We start from the raw sequence: 17,213 nt of genomic DNA on the forward strand, positions 1-17,213 counted from the left end.
ATCTGCAAAAAACTTTGCAAAATCATTGCAGGAGATCATGTGGCCCGTACTGGGCCCCGATGTTGCAGGTGGTTCCGCTAAATTGTGAACCACCTGAAAAAGTCTCCTGCTGCTGTTTTCTGCAGATGTAATAGAGGCGGCGAAGAAATTCTTCTTCGCCGTCGCTATCGCCACTTGGTAGGCTCGACGTTGAGCTCTAACCTGTGTCCGGTCAGATTCGGAATGAGTTATCCGCCACCGGCGCTCTAGCCGTCTCAACGATTGTTTCATTGCCCTCAGTTCCGTGGAAAACCACGGGGCTGTCCGGGCTCCATGCAATCGGAGAGGGCGCTTCGGAGCCAAACAGTCAATAGCCCTGGTTAACTCCACATTCCAGTGGGCCACCAGGGAATCAGCTGAAAGGCCATCAACATGGGATAAAGCATCCCCTACCACTCTCTGGAAACCATTTGGATCCATTAAGTGGCGGGGGCGGACCATCCGAATTGGTCCCACCTCCCTGCAGAGGGGATGGGTCACAGAGAAGTCCAGTTGCACCAGGAAGTGATCTGACCACGGCACTTCTTTTGTTTCGCTTTTACTTAGTGTCAGATCACCAACATCCATAGAGGTAAACACCAGGTCCAAGGCATGTCCGCGGCTATGGGTTGGGCCAGACTTATTCAGGGACAGCCCCATGGAGGCCATGCTTTCCACGAAGTCCCGAGCGGCCCCTTGTAAGGTCGTGTCGGCATGGATGTTAAAATCCCCTAGGACGACCAAGCTAGGTGTCTCCAGGAGAACATCCGCCACGACCTGAAGCAGCTCGGGCAGGGAATCCTTGGTGCAGCGGGGAGGTCGGTACACCAAAAGGAATCCTGTACTGCCCCTATTGCCCAACTTCCAGAACATGCACTCGGAAAACTGGGTCTTCCCAATAGGACGCCTGGTGCAAACTAATGACTTCCTAAAAATCACTGCAACCCCCCCTCCCCGCCCACATGACCTGGGTTGCTGTGCGTAAGAGAAACCTGGTGGACAAGCAGCGGCAAGGACAGGCCCATCTGCTTCATCCAACCAAGTCTCTGTTACACATGCCAGGTCAAGTCCTCCATCCATGATCAAGTCATGGATGGCAGTGGCCTTCCGTTGAGCACTCTGTCTTAAGCTCCCCTCGAAAGCTGGGGGTGCATATAGGTTCTGGTAACACCAGACACATTTGCACAGAGGATTTGATCCCCACAGCCCATGTTCACGGAGACAATGCCATCTGTGGAAGTCCTAACCATGCCACATGATTGCCAGGCTATGTGCAAGTCTAATATGGGGTGTGTGCAGCTAGGCCCCTGCAGCAGGCTGCGGGGAGACTAAGGAAGCCTCCCTTTTTAAAAAGGTGCTCAATCCAGTGCTGAACTGGAAGCGTAACACTGGCCCTCCAAGCTGTCACGGGTGAGGTTTCACTGTTACGAGACGCCTTAAAATCGAATAAACAAGAAACATGGGGAAACAAGAAACACTGCAGCCGATTAAGGCCTGATGAGATGCTGCTGATTAGCTGGATAGCCCATGTTTTCTACCAACGGAAGACTGGCTGGCATACATTTAAGATACAGGTAGGTAGCCGTGTTGGTCTGCCGTAGTCGAAACAAAATAAAAAAATGCCTTCCAGTAGCACCTTAGAGACCAGCTAAGTTTGTGATTGGTATGAGCTTTTGTGTGCTCATGTATCTGAAGAAGTGTGCATGCACACGAGAGCTCATACCAAGAACAAACTTAGTTGGTCTCTAAGGTGCTACTGGATAGGGACGCGGGCGGCGCTGTGGGTAAAACCTCAGCACCTAGGACTTGCCGATCGCATGGTCAGCGGTTCGAATCCCCGCGGCGGGGTGAGCTCCCGTCGTTCGGTCCCAGCTCCTGCCCACCTAGCAGTTCGAAAGCACCCTTAAGTGCAAGTAGATAAATAGGTACCGCTTTATAGCGGGAAGGTAAACGGCGTTTCCGTGTGCTGCCCTGGTGCCGGTTCGCCTGAGCAGCTTCGTCACGCTGGCCACGTGACCCGGAAGTGTCTGCGGACAGCGCTGGCTCCCGGCCTCTAGAGTGAGATGAGCACACAACCCTAGAGTCTGTCAAGACTGGCCCGTACGGGCTGGGGTACCTTTACCTTTACCTTAAGGTGCTACTGGAAGGCATTTTTTATACATTTAAGAGAAAGTCTTTCATTTAAGAGTTATCAACATAAAATGTTTTAAAGCAATTAGACCTATTAGTACAGCAGCATCCCAAAGTTCAACAGGTCAAGCCATTCATAGTTCCACTATGACTACGTGACAGGGCTGAGAAAGGGAGTCACCGCAACTCAAGTTGACTTCATCAGGCAAGGTTCAAGTCTTACATGCTTGCTGCTTGAAACATGGCCCTATGGGTGCAGCTTCCCCACAGCAAAGCGTTTCTGAAAAGCAGAGAATTACTTTATCCTCTTCCAACCATTTGAGGAGTGTTTCACATAAATGGCTTAGCTCATCTCGATTGGATTCTGCCCCACGTGGCAACCTTGGTACGGACTCCACTATGAATTGCTCCTTAAGCATATGCCTGGACAGGGAAAGCTGCTCAGATCTAACATGATGGCTGTATTCTCTTCAAGAGAAGACTCGGACCACCCAGAGTTCTTTGTAATAAACCATTTATGCATGCAGCGTTAGAAATGAGCCACAGTGTTGTATAAACCTTGGTCTTTATTAGGGCTACATCAACAGAAAGAGGGGTTTGCCACTAGAAAGCAAGTAGATGTGGAACAGACTTCCACCGGTGAGTGGTTGGCTTTGGTTTTTTACAAGGCAAATTGCAAAAAGAAGCTGCAGGTTGTATTATCATAGATGACTATGACTAGCCTAGTCTTGAATAGATGAGTTCACTCGACATCAGTCTTTCCTCAAAGCAGCAACAGAACTAGAACAAAAATGAGATATCGGCACAAAGCAATGTGGCAGCAGCAGACATATCCTCCAAGCTGTTCTTCAAACGTCTACAGACCTCAAAAAATGTGAGCTGCAAAAACCTTAAAGCAAAACGAAGCTGAAACAGTACAACTGGACTATAAGGAGGCCAACTGGAAAAAAGTGAAATTGCTAACTGTCATATTGAAGTCATATATACTGTACTTGGTGTGTTCTTTGGAGTTCACTCATGTTTATGAAGGCCACATTAGACTGTGTTCAGGAACACCCATGTCTTCACATATAAATTGGATGATACTCCTTTGGAGTGAGATGGCTCCTACAAATTGGGCAAAAGTTAGCATACCTAAGAAAATTGCTGAGGCACTGACTACAGAAGATGTGGCCACATGTTGTTGACACTATAAGTCGTCCGCTTTGCACAATCTCTGCAAAGCTGTCTATGCAAATTCCACAACTCAAAGTGCCTGAGGATCTTGCAAATTCCCTCCTTCCCACTTCTCTGGGGAGCTTTCTAGTGGCAAGAGCACCACTCTGTGTGTGTCTGCTATCATCACCACCACCACTAAATATGAGGCTGTCAGACAATGGTTGAGGTCTGAACTCTCTATTGGGCTGCTGCCCACTCTCTCCAACAAGCACAAGAGAATCGTCTTGCGTAAGATCAACAACTATAGGTTCTGAAGTTTCGCAAGTGAGGTCAACTACTTCCACATCCATACTTCTATCATTAAGGCTGTGTGGCAGGGAGGCGGAGGCGGAGGCGGAGGAGGAGGGGATACAGGGTTCAGAAGCAGTTCCCACCATCACCTTGTCCAGAGTATGAGGAGGTCTTGCGGAGGTGTTGCGACTGCCCCTCTTGCTGTTGCTGTGCTGGGTTGCATTACATTCTGTACTTGTTGAACTCATGATGCACAGGGATGGGAGAGGCACAGGCTGCAGAGTACTTGCTTCCCCCCTTATCTCTGTGTGCTGCTCCCTGCTTAGTCGCCAAGCAATTCTGTAATGTGATAAGGATGATGATGAATGCTCTCTCTAAAGCAACTTGATGCAACTGGTGACGCTTTGGAGCACCGTGACTTTCTTAGAGTTGTCTCTTTTATAGCAGGTACTCCGAAGCTGGAGCAAGTTCAACATCTTGAGGAGTTAGGGCAGGCTTCCTCAACCTCGGCCCTCCAGATGTTTTTGGCCTACAACTCCCATGATCCCTAGCCAGCAGGACCAGTGGTCAGGGAGGATGGGAATTGTAGTCTCAAAACATCGGACGGGCTGAGGTTGAGGAAGCCTGAGTTAGGGTGTCTTTCGTGTTACTCTATAGAACTGCATTCACGTGGGAAGAAACAGGATTAGGCTAAGAAGCAGGCACACAAAGATTCATTTTCTATCTTTTAGCCAAGAGATTAGCTAAAACAATTAGGATTATTCCAAGGTGGAGCATCTTTCCCTACCTTGACAGTCCTCTTTATACAAGAGTCTGATAAGGAGAAGGGAAGAACTCATGATGAATGTCTCTTCTTCAAGAAGAACCAGGGCACATAGCCAAGCTGAGGACGATGGGAAATCTTAAATGAAATTCATTGGAGTTGCCTATACTAGAGCACACCTCCTATGGCTGCTCTTGCAAGAGGTATTTTCCAGGTATGACACATTCAATGTGTACACCCAACAGGGTGGATAAAAATCAATGATTTAAAAAAGAATAATTAAAAAATCTGTTTTTTATTTAAATTGGATTTTTAAAATAAAATGCTTTTGGAGGAAAGATCTATCTAAAGATAGTTTTCTATTTAAGTTACATTATAGTCCAAAGGCTATTCATCAGGAAAGAAGTATTTGTTTTAAGTCTTTCATGTGTGCTAAAACTCAGTCTAAGTTTCTTTTGGGTTTTTTAACAAAAAAACCCCACATTTAACCACATCAGTTAACAAACATGGATACATATGCTATAATTTTATTGTTTTAGTTAAATACGCTATTTAAAATGTTGTTAAGGAAATGATTATTTTTCTCCTTCAGCTGTCCACGGAGGCGCAGGTCAATTCTGTGTCCAGGGCAGCTGTTTACCAGCTCCATCTGGTACGCAGGATGAGACCCTCCCTGCCTGCAGACTGTCTGGCCAGAGTGGTGCATGCTCTAGTTATCTCCCGCTTGGACTACTGCCATGTGCTCTACATGGGGCTACCTTTGAAGGTGACTCGGAAACTGCAATTAATCCAGAACACGGCAGCTAGACTGGTGACTGGGAGCGGCTGCCGAGACCACATAACACCGGTCTTCAAAGACCAACATTGGCTCCCAGTACGTTTCCGAGCACAATTCAAAGTGTTGATGCTGACCTTTAAAGCCCTAAACGGTCTCGGTCCAGTATACCTGAAGGAGCGTCTCCACCTCCATTGTTCTGCCCGGACACCTGGGTCCATCTCCAAGGGCCTTCTGGAGGTTCCCTCGCTGCGAGAAGCCAAGTTACAGGGAACCAGGCAGAGGGCCTTCTCGGTGGTGGCACCTGCCCTGTGGAACACCCTCCCACCAGATGTCCAAGAGAACAACAACTACCAGACTTTTAGAAGACCTCTGAAGGCAGCCCTGTTTAGGGAAGCTTTTAATGTTTGATGGATTGCTGTATTTTCATATTTTGTTGGAAGCCGCCCAGAGTGGCTGGGGTAGCGCAGCCAGATGGGCGGGGTATAAATAATAAATTGTTGTTGTTGTTGTTGTTGTTGTTGTTGTTATCAGGGAGAGCATTGGTGCCAAAATGAGTTTGGCAAAGAATGGATTTTTAAGGGAGTCTTTCTAGTGAGCACAGTGCACTGGTGAGGCTGCACAGAAGCAGCGTCAAATGCTGAGGCACAACATGGGGAAATAAAAGTCTTGAAGTGCAAACTTTGAAAAGAACAAAAAGTTGCATGATCCCGGGGGCCACTAGGGGGTGCATTGGAAGATGGCCGACAATACCATCTCTCCGACCCACACGGGGTAATTAAGAGGCTGTTATGGGAGTAGGCAACCTCCCTTGTTGCCCCAAGGAAATGGGGAACACTGCCCTTGCCTGCTGTGCCCATAAATCACCCCCTAATTCAAAAGAAGGGGGTGAGGGCCCTAGGCAGAATGCCCCCATGTGGACCTCGGCTCTTCTGGACGCTGTCTCTGATCGTGCACTAGTTGCAGCAATTTGGAATAATTAATTACAAAAGAAGCAAATGCACATATTTCAAGTGAAGAAGGGGAGTGAAATCTGCTAATTTAAGTGACCTCTGCGAAAGAAGACGACGGGCTGGAGAAACAGGAATATTTTACGATGAAGATACACCAAAGGCAGGGTATGTTGACAACGGGGCTGAATGGGGGGGGGGAACCTTTTTTACTTTCCTTCTATGTGATTTACAAGAACCCCTCCTCATTAGAACCGTCGGTTGAACTGACCCAAGCAGGATGATTAAGGTCTGTGTGGAGATAAACTTTAACCAAAAGTATGCTTTATGGAGATCGAGAAGCAATAAGAGCTTTTGGAATGGCGCAGCAATTAATTCGGAGTCGCCATCTTGCCAAAGGATTTATAGCCGGGAGGAAGAACGGATTTGTTTTCAGACTGCATTCCTAGTGAATCTCCTCAGAGGTTTTGAGAAAGGAGGCAGATTGGTGAAGATTAATGACGCTAAGACTGTTTTGATGTATGGAAGTGATGTTATATGGAAAATGTCTGGATATGGCTACTGGATAAAAAAAATAATATCCACGCAGGATTACAAACTGTTCTAATCAGCTTGTGGAGACTATCAGAGGTCACAAAGAGAAAGGAAAAATATATGAAAATAACAAGAGATGTGGAAAAATAATAAGAAAGGACTGGATAGTACTGTGAACATCATAAGGCTAGATTTGTGGACATTAAAACAGCAGTAAGAAGCAAGAAGTTGATTGGATCCCTTCAGAACTTGAAATATGGGTACCCCCAACAAAAATTTAAAATTCGGCTGTGTAATTTGGAATTTATGTAATTTGGTTTGATTTGATGTGATTGGTCGGTTAATAAAAAAATATTCTTAAAAAAAAAAGTTGCATGATCCCTCCATAGCTTCTCGTTTGCCCAAGGCGGCAGTGCACTGTTGTGCATCTCGATCGGGCTCACAGTCAAAGCGACTGCACAGAAGCAGCGTCAATATTGTCCACCTCTTTTCCAAAGACTTTAAGTAAAACAAACTTACCCAGTAGCTTCTTTGGAAGCCGCCCTCGGACCTACAGCAGGAGGAGAGACACAAAAAGGAGTTAGATCTCCAGTATGGCCCATGCTCAAACATCCAAGGAAGCATCCTGGCTCTTTTACTGCAGCTGCATAAGCATTGCTGGGGTCTAGCATGGGCAAAAGTGCACAGATTGAGAGACTGTTGTATCCTTGCAAAATCTTTTCCTGTGGCTTTTTGCCAGTTCCTCTGACAGGTAGTGGCAAGAGTGTTGAACTAAGACTGGGCAGACCAGGGTCCAAATCCACACTAGGTGTGAAGCTCACTGAATGCCCAGTTCCTGCCTCTTAGCGTGGCTGTGGGACTAAGTGGGAGGGAGGAGAACTCTGTACCGCCCCTTGAGGACTTGGCAGAGCAATGGTTCCACAGTAGCTTCACTTCTCTCGATCACATCAAAGTCGATGCATCACCACAAATTGGCCAAAGACCTGCCTGACTCTGAACTGGTGAGGAGCAGCAAGGATGGGACACTTTAGCTGCATGCTCCTGTCCCAAGAACCCAGAAGATGGCTAAGCGCTTAAGGACAGGGCTGAGGTTTTGTCAGGAGACAAAGGTTCTTGAGAGCAGAAGCAGGCCAGGCCTAGGCAGCGCAGCCTACGAGGGCTACACAAATCTGTCAAGCCTAAGTGTTAGCAGTCAAATGCTGGGTCACTGTGACTCGGGACTCATCTTGGCTTCCCTATAAATGTAACCGGCCATCTCTGTGGGCCTCAGTCTGTGTGTAGAGTGTGTGTGTCTCAACCAGTATGTTGTGTTGTTGCAGACAGAGCGGCTCCAGGACTCCAGTTAATCAGTAACTAAGAGCTGTGCCTCTGGGAAGACGAAGAAGGCTGCTAGGAGCACTCGGTGTATGCTCTTTGACTATGCTGTTTCTGAACAAGTTTATTTTCTTCAGTAAAAGGTAGTGCTAAGAGTGTTGAACTAAGACTGGGCAGACCAGGGTCCAAATCCACAGCAGGCCATGAAGCTCACTGAGTGACCATGGGCCAGGCACTACCTCTCAGGGTCATAAGCATTTTATCAAGTCAATATTGCGAGGAACAACTGCATAGCTGAATTGAAAACCCCTAGACCAATTAAGGGATCAATATTAAGACCACAACGTATCACTTATAGATCAAGCAAACCTGTGGATGATTAATTTATTCATTTTGAAGTGTTCTACTCTCCTTTCCGGTTGAGAGAGTAGCTCTGTGTATGTTACAACAGACTACCATAAGCGAACAAGCGGCACACAGACAATCCAGCACTCTTTGGGCTGGTGGACAGCGTGCTAACCACTTGGGTTAAAGTGGTTATTCTTTTAGGTTAAAGAATATGTAAGTGATTGGCTGCACTATTGCCAAGTCAATGAAATGTTTAAACAGGATTTGAGGGGAAAAGGATTTGATGATAACAAATCAAAATTTGAAATTGATGTATTGAATAATAAATAAATTTTTTTGTCTAAAATGTATAAATTGCTGCTTGAATGGCATTTGAAAGATGAAGAGGTAAAGTCGGTTATGATACACTGGGCCAAAGATTTTGGGTATAATATACAGTTAAAAGATTGGGGGAAACTGTGGAAGGAAGGATTAAAATTTACTGCATGCAATGCTTTGAAAGAAAATGTGATGAAAATGATGTATAGGTGTTATATCACCCCAGTAAAATTAGCTAAAATGTATAAAATAAGTAATAAATGTTGGAAATGTAAAGAAAAGGAAGGACCTTTTTATCACATGTGCTGGGAATGTAAAAAAGTGAAAAGCTTCTGGGAAATGATATATAATGAGATGAAAAAGATGTTGAAATATACATTGATTAAGAAACCAGAAGCATTTTTACTTGGCATTGTAGGAGATGATATTAATAGACAGGATTGTAAGTTGTTTTTATATGCAATGACTGCAGCAAGAATATTATTGGCACAAAAATGGAAGCAAGAAGAACTACCAACAAAAGAAGAATGGAGGGTGAAGTTGATGGACTATGCAGAATTAGATAAATTAACAGGAAGGATTCGAAACCTGCGGGATCAGAGATTCATAGAAGACTGGAGTAAATATATGAACTATTTGAAAAGTAATTGTGATGAACAGATTACGCTAGTAGGACTGCAAGAAGTTTGGTAAGGTGGATAGTTTGAAATACTGCAAGAAAGTCTACGAAAAGCATTATTAGTTAAGGATAATTACGGTAAATGTAATCTAGAAATTAAGAAATGCAGAATAAGTGATAAAGAATGGGAAATCATCAGAGGTGTTGACGGAAGTCTAAAATATTGTATAAGATGAGAAGATCTGTTGTACGATATATATAAGATTTTTTTAAAAAATTATGGATGGCATTGAGAAAGTGGGTAGGGAAAAGTTCTTCTCCTGCTCTCCAAGAATCATAGAACTGCAGGCTCTGAGTAAGATCAGGTCGGCCCCCACGTTCAGCCTCCCAGGTCTCAGGCGAGCTCTCTAACCGCCACACCACACTGCCTTCCCTTTGCACGCTCGGGAGCTGTCTTTGGCTCCTTGCTGCCTATACCCTCAGAAGACGAATCCCCGCCCCTCGCTTTCGGAGGGAGCCGCTGCTGCCATCTGTGCCTGGCTTGCACACCTCACGCCTCTTGCGCGCTCGCTCTTGTATCATGTCCTGCTGCAGCCTCGGAGGGCAAGCGCCTCTTCCCTGCCTTGCCCGCTTCCCATGAGAAAGCCTGTGGGAACCACACTTTCTCCCTGGCTGCAGGTCTCGCCTCTCGCCCACGGCACGCAACTTCACATTCACACACGCGCAGCCATACACGGGTCTGCCGCCCTTTGGGCGCGCACCTTGCCTCCTTGCCGTGCTAGCAGTTCTCTCGAGCAACAGGTGTAATAAGAACAACACTTTCCTGGCGATTTTCCTGCAAGAAAGCTCCCTCTCCTTGTTGGCGTACACACTTACTTTGGAGTAAGCGACAGCAGGGGCTGCAGCCTCCGTGCCCTTCTCGGGAGTCCGCCGTGAGCCTCACGGCGGGAAGCACTGCTGCTCACGACGAGGCCAGGTCCCTGCCAGGCGCATGCGCGAGCGACCAGCTCCTGCTCTCCCATCTGTGCAATAGTTTCAAGGAGTTTCCCCAAAGAAATCTGGAAGCAGATTTTATTCCCATCCTTGGGAATCATTTGTGTGCCATATCTTTTTCAGGGGTTCCACTGATAACCTACATGAAGCAATAGAGAGTATAATTGAGAATCTAATCCTTCCCCCCCTCTCTATCCATTGCAATTTTCAAATTTGGTTCAGGGTGACGGTTTTTCTCACCCTCTCCAGTTGCACATCCAGACTCAGGCATGCTCATGGGTGAGTTGCGTGGCAAGACCCCTCCCCCATGCGAAATGAAGACACAGGACACAGTATTTAAGGCTAATGGGCGTAAAAGGCCACAACTTTATTGATTACAGAATTGGAAGGTATTGGCCTTAGGCATTGGCTCCTATCGACTACCCGGCATGGGAACCGGGAAGGGTTGTCCACAAACCATGGGGGTCCTGTTGAAGTACGCCAACTAGGATCCCACGGGTGTCACCGCTCTGGGGCGTGCCGGAGGCCCTTACCTCCCTAGGTTTCGGACAAGGCAACGCCCCCCGGAGTCCTCTACTGGACTACCCTTTCCTCCTGGGGAAGGTGATGGCGCTTCCTTCCCCCCTTCATTTGCATAACAGTTGACCCCTGCCAATGCCTAACCGCCACTCGAGCAAAGCTCGCCGCCAATACCTTCAAGCCTGTAACCAATTCCTAATCCCTGCTATGATGTCCCCCAACCAAATATCGTTTCCTTCCTCTGACAGATGCACGCCATCCCGTCTGTAGAGGGCCTCGTTGCTGTACTGGATGCTCGGGTGGCCAATGATGCCCCCGCCCAGAGCTGCCACTCTACGCTCCACAGCCCGCTGCAAGACCTTTCTTGCTCTATTGATTCCGACCGGGCTCACACAATCCCTCCATGTCCTCCTCTCTAGCAACGAGGACCACAGGATGGTAATGTTTGGATAAACCGCCATCAGGCCAGCAAAATTGTCAAAGATGTTCCATCTCAAATCAATAGCTTTGCGGTACACTAGGTCATTTTCCCCCAACTGGATGATCAAGGCATCCGGTGGGCCCTCGGAAGCTGCCCTCGCCATCACGGTTGGCATAAATTCGCTCCAGCGCATCCCTCTTCGCGCTATCCACGTCAGCTCAACATTTCGTGGTAAGTCCAAGTTTTGCCCCAGCCCGGTATTGATGGCACGATTCCTGGCCCAATGCACAATGCTATGGCCCACCAACCAAATGCGTACCTTTCGGAATTCTGAAAAGCAAGTAGATAGAGAAACCAAGATCAGACGGGCGCCCGCTAGTCATATACTCTTTCTTACGTAAGCTCTGTATGCATTAGATTTCCACCGGCCCAGATCCTTTATCCTCTCCGTGGCGAGCCCGAGGTGAACAGTGGTGGTTGCAGCGCCGATCCGAAAGGAGTGAGCCGCAAATTCGGCCGCGGGCAGCCCGCATGCCGCCAAAGCCCTGCGCAACACCCGTGTAAACTGGTGTTTAGCCAACAGCGATCCGTCGGCATGAATCAATAGGGGGCCTGGGCTACTGGGTCTTAAGTAGAGGAAATGCCTCGTGTCCCTAACTGGACAGGGGCCACTACCTTGTGCAGCCGGTAACCGCAAGAGGGCCCCCCTGCCCTGCTGGTCCGTCTTGGAGCTCCGAACTTGGACTATAAGCTCGTTTGTTGAAAGAGTCAGGTCACTTAAAAGGATGCCCCTCTGGGTGTGGAGGGCCCCTCCCTCACAAACCACTTCCCCTATGCGCAGGGCCCCGAAGAAGGCTATGGAATAAGCGGCCGAGAATAGGCGAGCTTCGTACTTTGACCAGCATATTGCACGTAATTTTTTGTGTATCTGGGTCAGAATGTCAAAAGTTATGGGCCTCCTTCTGTCAGAGCTGGGGGGCTGAAGCCGGCGCCACCCTTCTAAAGACTTACGCACTATAAAGTTAGCACACGGGTCGGTGTCGAAAAAGGTTTTACAAAAATATGAAATCCCTGCGGACTGGATATTAAGAGTCTTCGGAGCCCTGCCCAGTTCCTTCAGATGGGCTAAATAGTGGAGGACCTCCCTCGTAGAGGGAACGGATTTTCGTTTCGCACTGGGAAATTTATTGCGGAACTTTAAGAAGTCGGCCCACGCTTTTTTGTAAGATCTCATTGTGGACGGGGCGACTGCACCGAATACTCCCTTCATCACTTCTTCCTCCCAAGACTCCAGAGATGTTCCGGGAAAGGCATCGATGATTGTTCCGCATCCGGCGCTAACGAGCGGAAGCGCTCCATCTGAAAGCGAGATAGAGCATCCGCGATGTCATTATTAATGCCAGGTACAAATTTGGCTGAGAAATATATGTTATTCTCGAGGCACAGTAGGACGAAGGACCGCAACAGGTTTCCCACCCTAGGGGTGCGCGCGGACTGTCTGGACAGCACCGCTACCACTGCCTGATTATCGGTGTTGAAACAGACCCTATGATTGCGAAACTGCTCAGTCCAGAGGTGTACCGCCACTAGGATAGGGAAAAATTCCAAGAATGTAAGGTCACGCAAAATGGGCTGACCCTGCCAGTCTGCTGGCCACCTTTTCGCACACCACTGACCCCTGAAATAAACTCCGAAGCCCAAGGACCCTGCTGCATCTGACTGGACTTGGAAGTCGGCCTTGAGTGTCATGGAGTCCTGCCACAGGGATATACCATTGTATTTATCTAGGAATTGCAGCCAGACTTCCAAATCTGCCTTGACCTCCTTGGAGAGGCGAACCCTATGCTGTGGTGCCCTGAGACCTGCCGACAGTCTGGCGAGACGGCCACAAAAAGGTCGACCCGGTGCCACTACCCTACAAGCAAAATTTAGGTGACCTAGCAGGGACTGAATTTGCCTTAGAGTAACCTTCTTTAGAGGCAGTAGCTGTCGTATCAATTCCTTAAGGGCTAACAATTTCTCCCGTGGCAGTCTGGACGTTTGAGCCACGGTGTCTAACTCAATGCCTAGATAGACCAACGAAGTAGAAGGACCTTCCGTTTTTTCTGCGGCCAAAGGCACCCCCAGCTCACCTGCCAAGGCCGTGAAAGCCTCCAAGAGGGCGGAGCATCGTTGCCTGTTATCTGCTACCAAAATAAAGTCATCTAGGTAATGTGATACGCCCGACGACCCAGTCCTAAGGCGTAGGGCCCAGTCCAGAAAGGTACTAAACGACTCAAAAGCTGAGCAAGCTACGGAACAGCCCATAGGCATTGCTTTGTCAACGAAATACGCCCCCTCGAATCTAAAGCCCAGCCAGCGGAAGTCCGCAGGGTGGACGGGAAGAAGGCGGAACGCTGACTCAATGTCACATTTGGCGAGGAGTGCCCCTTGCCCAAATTTGCGGATCATTTTTATTGCCTGATCGAAGGAGGCATATTTCACCGTACAAAGCTCCTGAGGAATCGCGTCATTGACCGAGCCTCCCCTTGGGTAAGAAAGGTTATGGATCATGCGGAATTCCCCTGGGGTCTTTTTTGGTACGATGCCTAACGGGGAAAGGTGCAGTCCTTCCACAGGAGGCTCAGCAAAGGGACCTGCAACCCTACCTGCGCTGATTTCTTTCTCTGTCTTTCTCTTGACTATCTCTGGCCTTTCCCTAACTGATTTTTGATTCTGTGGGTCCCCGGTGTTAGGGGGGAAAGCAACGGGGATTCTGAAACCCGCGGAGAACCCCTCCCAAAGGTATTGAGCGGCTTTCCGATCGGGATATAAATCCAGCAGGGCACAGAGGGGCTGAAGGCGGATGGGGGAGGAGGCTAGACCAAGATGAAAATTACTGGCGGTTACCGAGCCCCTGGTGGGAGGATCCGGGGGCGCCCCTGTTGTTGTTGTGGAAGAACCCCCTGCCCCCATGAAAGGGCTGTTGTTTGTTCTTGGAGCACGCAGAGGCGGGGTGGTTACCCCAGCACCGCTCACATTCATGCAGATACTTACAGGAGGGTCGCGAGCATACACCCCTGTTGTACTCCCAGCAGTGGCGGCGCCGCTTCACCTCTGTCTTACCCGCCTTGGCAGAATCCTGGTTTTTCTTTTCGATGTAGGGATTGACGTCCTCGCCCCAGTAATTAGGATCTGTTAGATCCCATCGGGTGGAAGGCAGGAGAGAAGCATTTCTACGGAAATTCTCGTCATATGTTAAAGCGGCATTTCCCCCCGCGAGCGCGTGGGCCCTCCTCACGTGAGCCAAATAAGCAACCAAATCCATGGAGCGACGAGGATACACAGCGCAAACGACTCCCATGAAGACCTGGTACCCGTCCAACCAATTCTCAAAGGTGCGCTCTGCCCTAGGCGACCTATACCTCCGCTTGCCAAATGAGCGCCTTTTCTCCCCCTTTCCTGTTAGCTTAGTCGGGGGGAGAAGGGTGAACATGTCCACATAATCTCCATTGAGGATCTTATTCCTCTTCTTCTGAGACAAATGGTTCCCCAATATAAAATCGGTGGACTGATTGGTGGCAACTTTTACATCCTCCACTAATGCCCCGTCCTTCCAATCCAGCACACCATTAAAGGTCTTCCGATGGGAGTTGGCCCTCCTTTCATGCGCCCAAAGTGGGAGCCCATGATTCCCTTCCCCCAGACCCCAGTAGCTATCCATGGGGCCCTCGCTGTCCGAATCCGAGGATGACGTACCTGACTCGTCCTCCGTTTTGGACTGCTTACTCCTTTTCTTCTTCGCGGATGTGTGTTTTTTCTTGGATTTCCTTTTTCCACCGTGCCCCTCCGCGTTGGACGGGCCCCCCGTGGCTGCTGCCTGATCGATCTGCCGTTCCATGTGCTCTTCCTCCAAGCCGGAGCCCGCACTGTCCTCAGTAGAGCTGTGCTGGGGATGCTGCTCCTGGAATACACTAGGAATATCTAAAACTTGTGAAACCGTATTGGTACTGGTCCCTTTGGCTACAGACTTCCCCCTGGTGTGACCCTTAACTGGTGCCTTACCCTTTCCTGCACTTTGGCTGGCTTTCTTATTAATGGCTGCCTGGGCGCGGGTATTGGGGCGACCTGCATTTGCAGTTACCAATTGAGCGCCGCCCACTGTTGCAACTGTACTGCCCGCCTGACCTTGGTTGTTAGGGGGAGTGTCGGGAATTACATCCTGTGATGGTTCCGGGGCCGGAAGAGCCGGAGCCCCAGGCCTGCATTGCCTGTAAAATGTTTCGAATGCCCTAAAAAACTGAGCAAAAGCCTGAGGATCGCAGGGCATGGCCATAATTTGAGCGCTACCGCCACTTGTGGATGGTGCCAGCTGACTTCCAGATGTGGATGGCTGTTGGTCCCCGCCCGAAGCCATTGCGAGCTATAAGCGAGGCCTGCTGAACCTCTACTTAACACCCCCACCAGGAGTGCGCTTGTTCTAAATTGGCACGCTGCCGGGGGTTCCGTCTAGTTCAGTATTGTCTACACTACTTAAATGCAACTATTGGAAATCGATAAGCTGATAAAGGAATCCCCTAGTTCAGTATTGTGTACACTGGTTAGGGACCGTCAACAATCTAAGACGCAGTTACCTTTCCGGAGATCTCACTTATAACTTTTATTCCCTCCCCCCTTTTTTTTTCTTAATTAATACGCAGTAGCCACTAAAAGTAATTGCAGATATTGACAGCCGCAACTAAGAAGAAGGGGTAATGGGTGTAGCTTTGATTGCCGAACCAGCAAAAGGTAGATATTAAATTCACTTATTTATGTATTTATTTATTACTCCTCTTATAATTATTCTTATAGCAATGTACACTTAAAGATCCAGCGATGGGTAACAGGTAACTGAGGGCGTAGCAGTAGGGTGAATAAACTATCCCAGCCAAAAGCAGCCCCGAGGAAGATGCTGCAAAGGCCAACTAATTGGTAAATTAAATGAGAAAGTTTAAACTGATCTTCAATGTTGTTGTAGAAACGAAATAATTTAGCAGTCCTAATTCCCGCAATGAAATAACTCCCTCTGCAGCCAACAAAAAACCCCAGCAACTGACAAGCAATTAAAAGAATAAGTAATTAAATGACTCCAAATTAAAGCACACCACTCCCGCTGACTACACCGCTGAAGCTCAAGTGGTTCCTAAATAAACCGCAAGGTACACAAGCTGCCTGAGAATCACTTCCGTACAGTCCGCTGCTGCCCCACCCAACCTGATAACCCACGCGGAGCCAACTGCCTAATCCCTACAAGCCGGGGTATAAAGGATGAATGCTGAGTGCTGGGCCTCCGCCCCCGCGTCACAAGCTGCCGCGTTAGTATACTGAAGAGGCTATGCCCTCAAATTGTAATATTGCCTCCACACGCCTCACACAAAATGGCCGCCCAGGCCGCCCACGTGTACCTTACCAAGATGGCGGCCGCTATCCGCCCTCACCTTACCCTCAACCAAAATGGCCGCCCGCGCACTCCCCACATGTTCCACTAAGATGGCGCCGACGATCTGCCCTTATGAAGCCCTTTTCCGAAATGGATGCCGCGGCTTCAAAATGAACGCTGGGAGGAGGCGGGCGGCCGCCGTCACCACGGCAACCCGGCAAACGATTATGGCGAGGACGGAGAGCGGCTCGCGGGAAAGGCGCGTAGAGCAAGCGGGGAGCGGGGAAAGGACAGCGGCGCTATTCCGTTCCCAGTTAAGGGACTGGAAGGACAGTAATGCAGGCAAGAGCCGGGGCTCTTAACCGCTGACCGGGGCTAGCAAGGTAGCAAGCCGAAGGGGGAAAGCCGCGGGGAAAGCAGAAACCGCCCACCATGGGAGGGATCCCACCGTCCGCTGAAACAAAGCAGCAGCGGAGACCAGGCGCGAACGAAGGGGAGCTCCCCCCACGCGTACGTTACCCCCTCGCTGTCCGTTTACGATTCCCGCGGTGCCTGGAACTCCGATGCTGCTCTTGTGAAGGCTGTAAAATTCCTCCTGGATCTCCGAGGTGCTAGCTCTCCCCCTCCCCCCCAGGGGCGCCGAAAACACTCGGCACTGGAGCAA

At 49.0% G+C, this 17,213-nt stretch overlaps 1 protein-coding gene across 1 annotated transcript; it reads right to left on the reverse strand.

The window, feature by feature from the left end:
* Positions 1–3,212: 3,212 nt before the first annotated feature.
* Positions 3,213–10,149, reverse strand: LOC310753854 (E3 ubiquitin-protein ligase RNF4-like; the record flags this gene model as incomplete). The annotated part of the gene is made up of 3 exons (XM_083595217.1): positions 10,095–10,149; positions 7,139–7,169; positions 3,213–3,936 (listed from the first exon to the last, which is right to left on the reverse strand). Exon 3 carries the CDS (start codon positions 3,843–3,845, stop codon positions 3,213–3,215), a length of 633 nt encoding a protein of 210 aa, XP_083451343.1. The 5' UTR covers positions 3,846–3,936; positions 7,139–7,169; positions 10,095–10,149.
* Positions 10,150–17,213: the final 7,064 nt, after the last annotated feature.

This window comes from Podarcis filfolensis, assembly GCF_964270895.1.
Source record: "Podarcis filfolensis genome assembly, chromosome: W".
NCBI lineage: Eukaryota > Metazoa > Chordata > Lepidosauria > Squamata > Lacertidae > Podarcis > Podarcis filfolensis.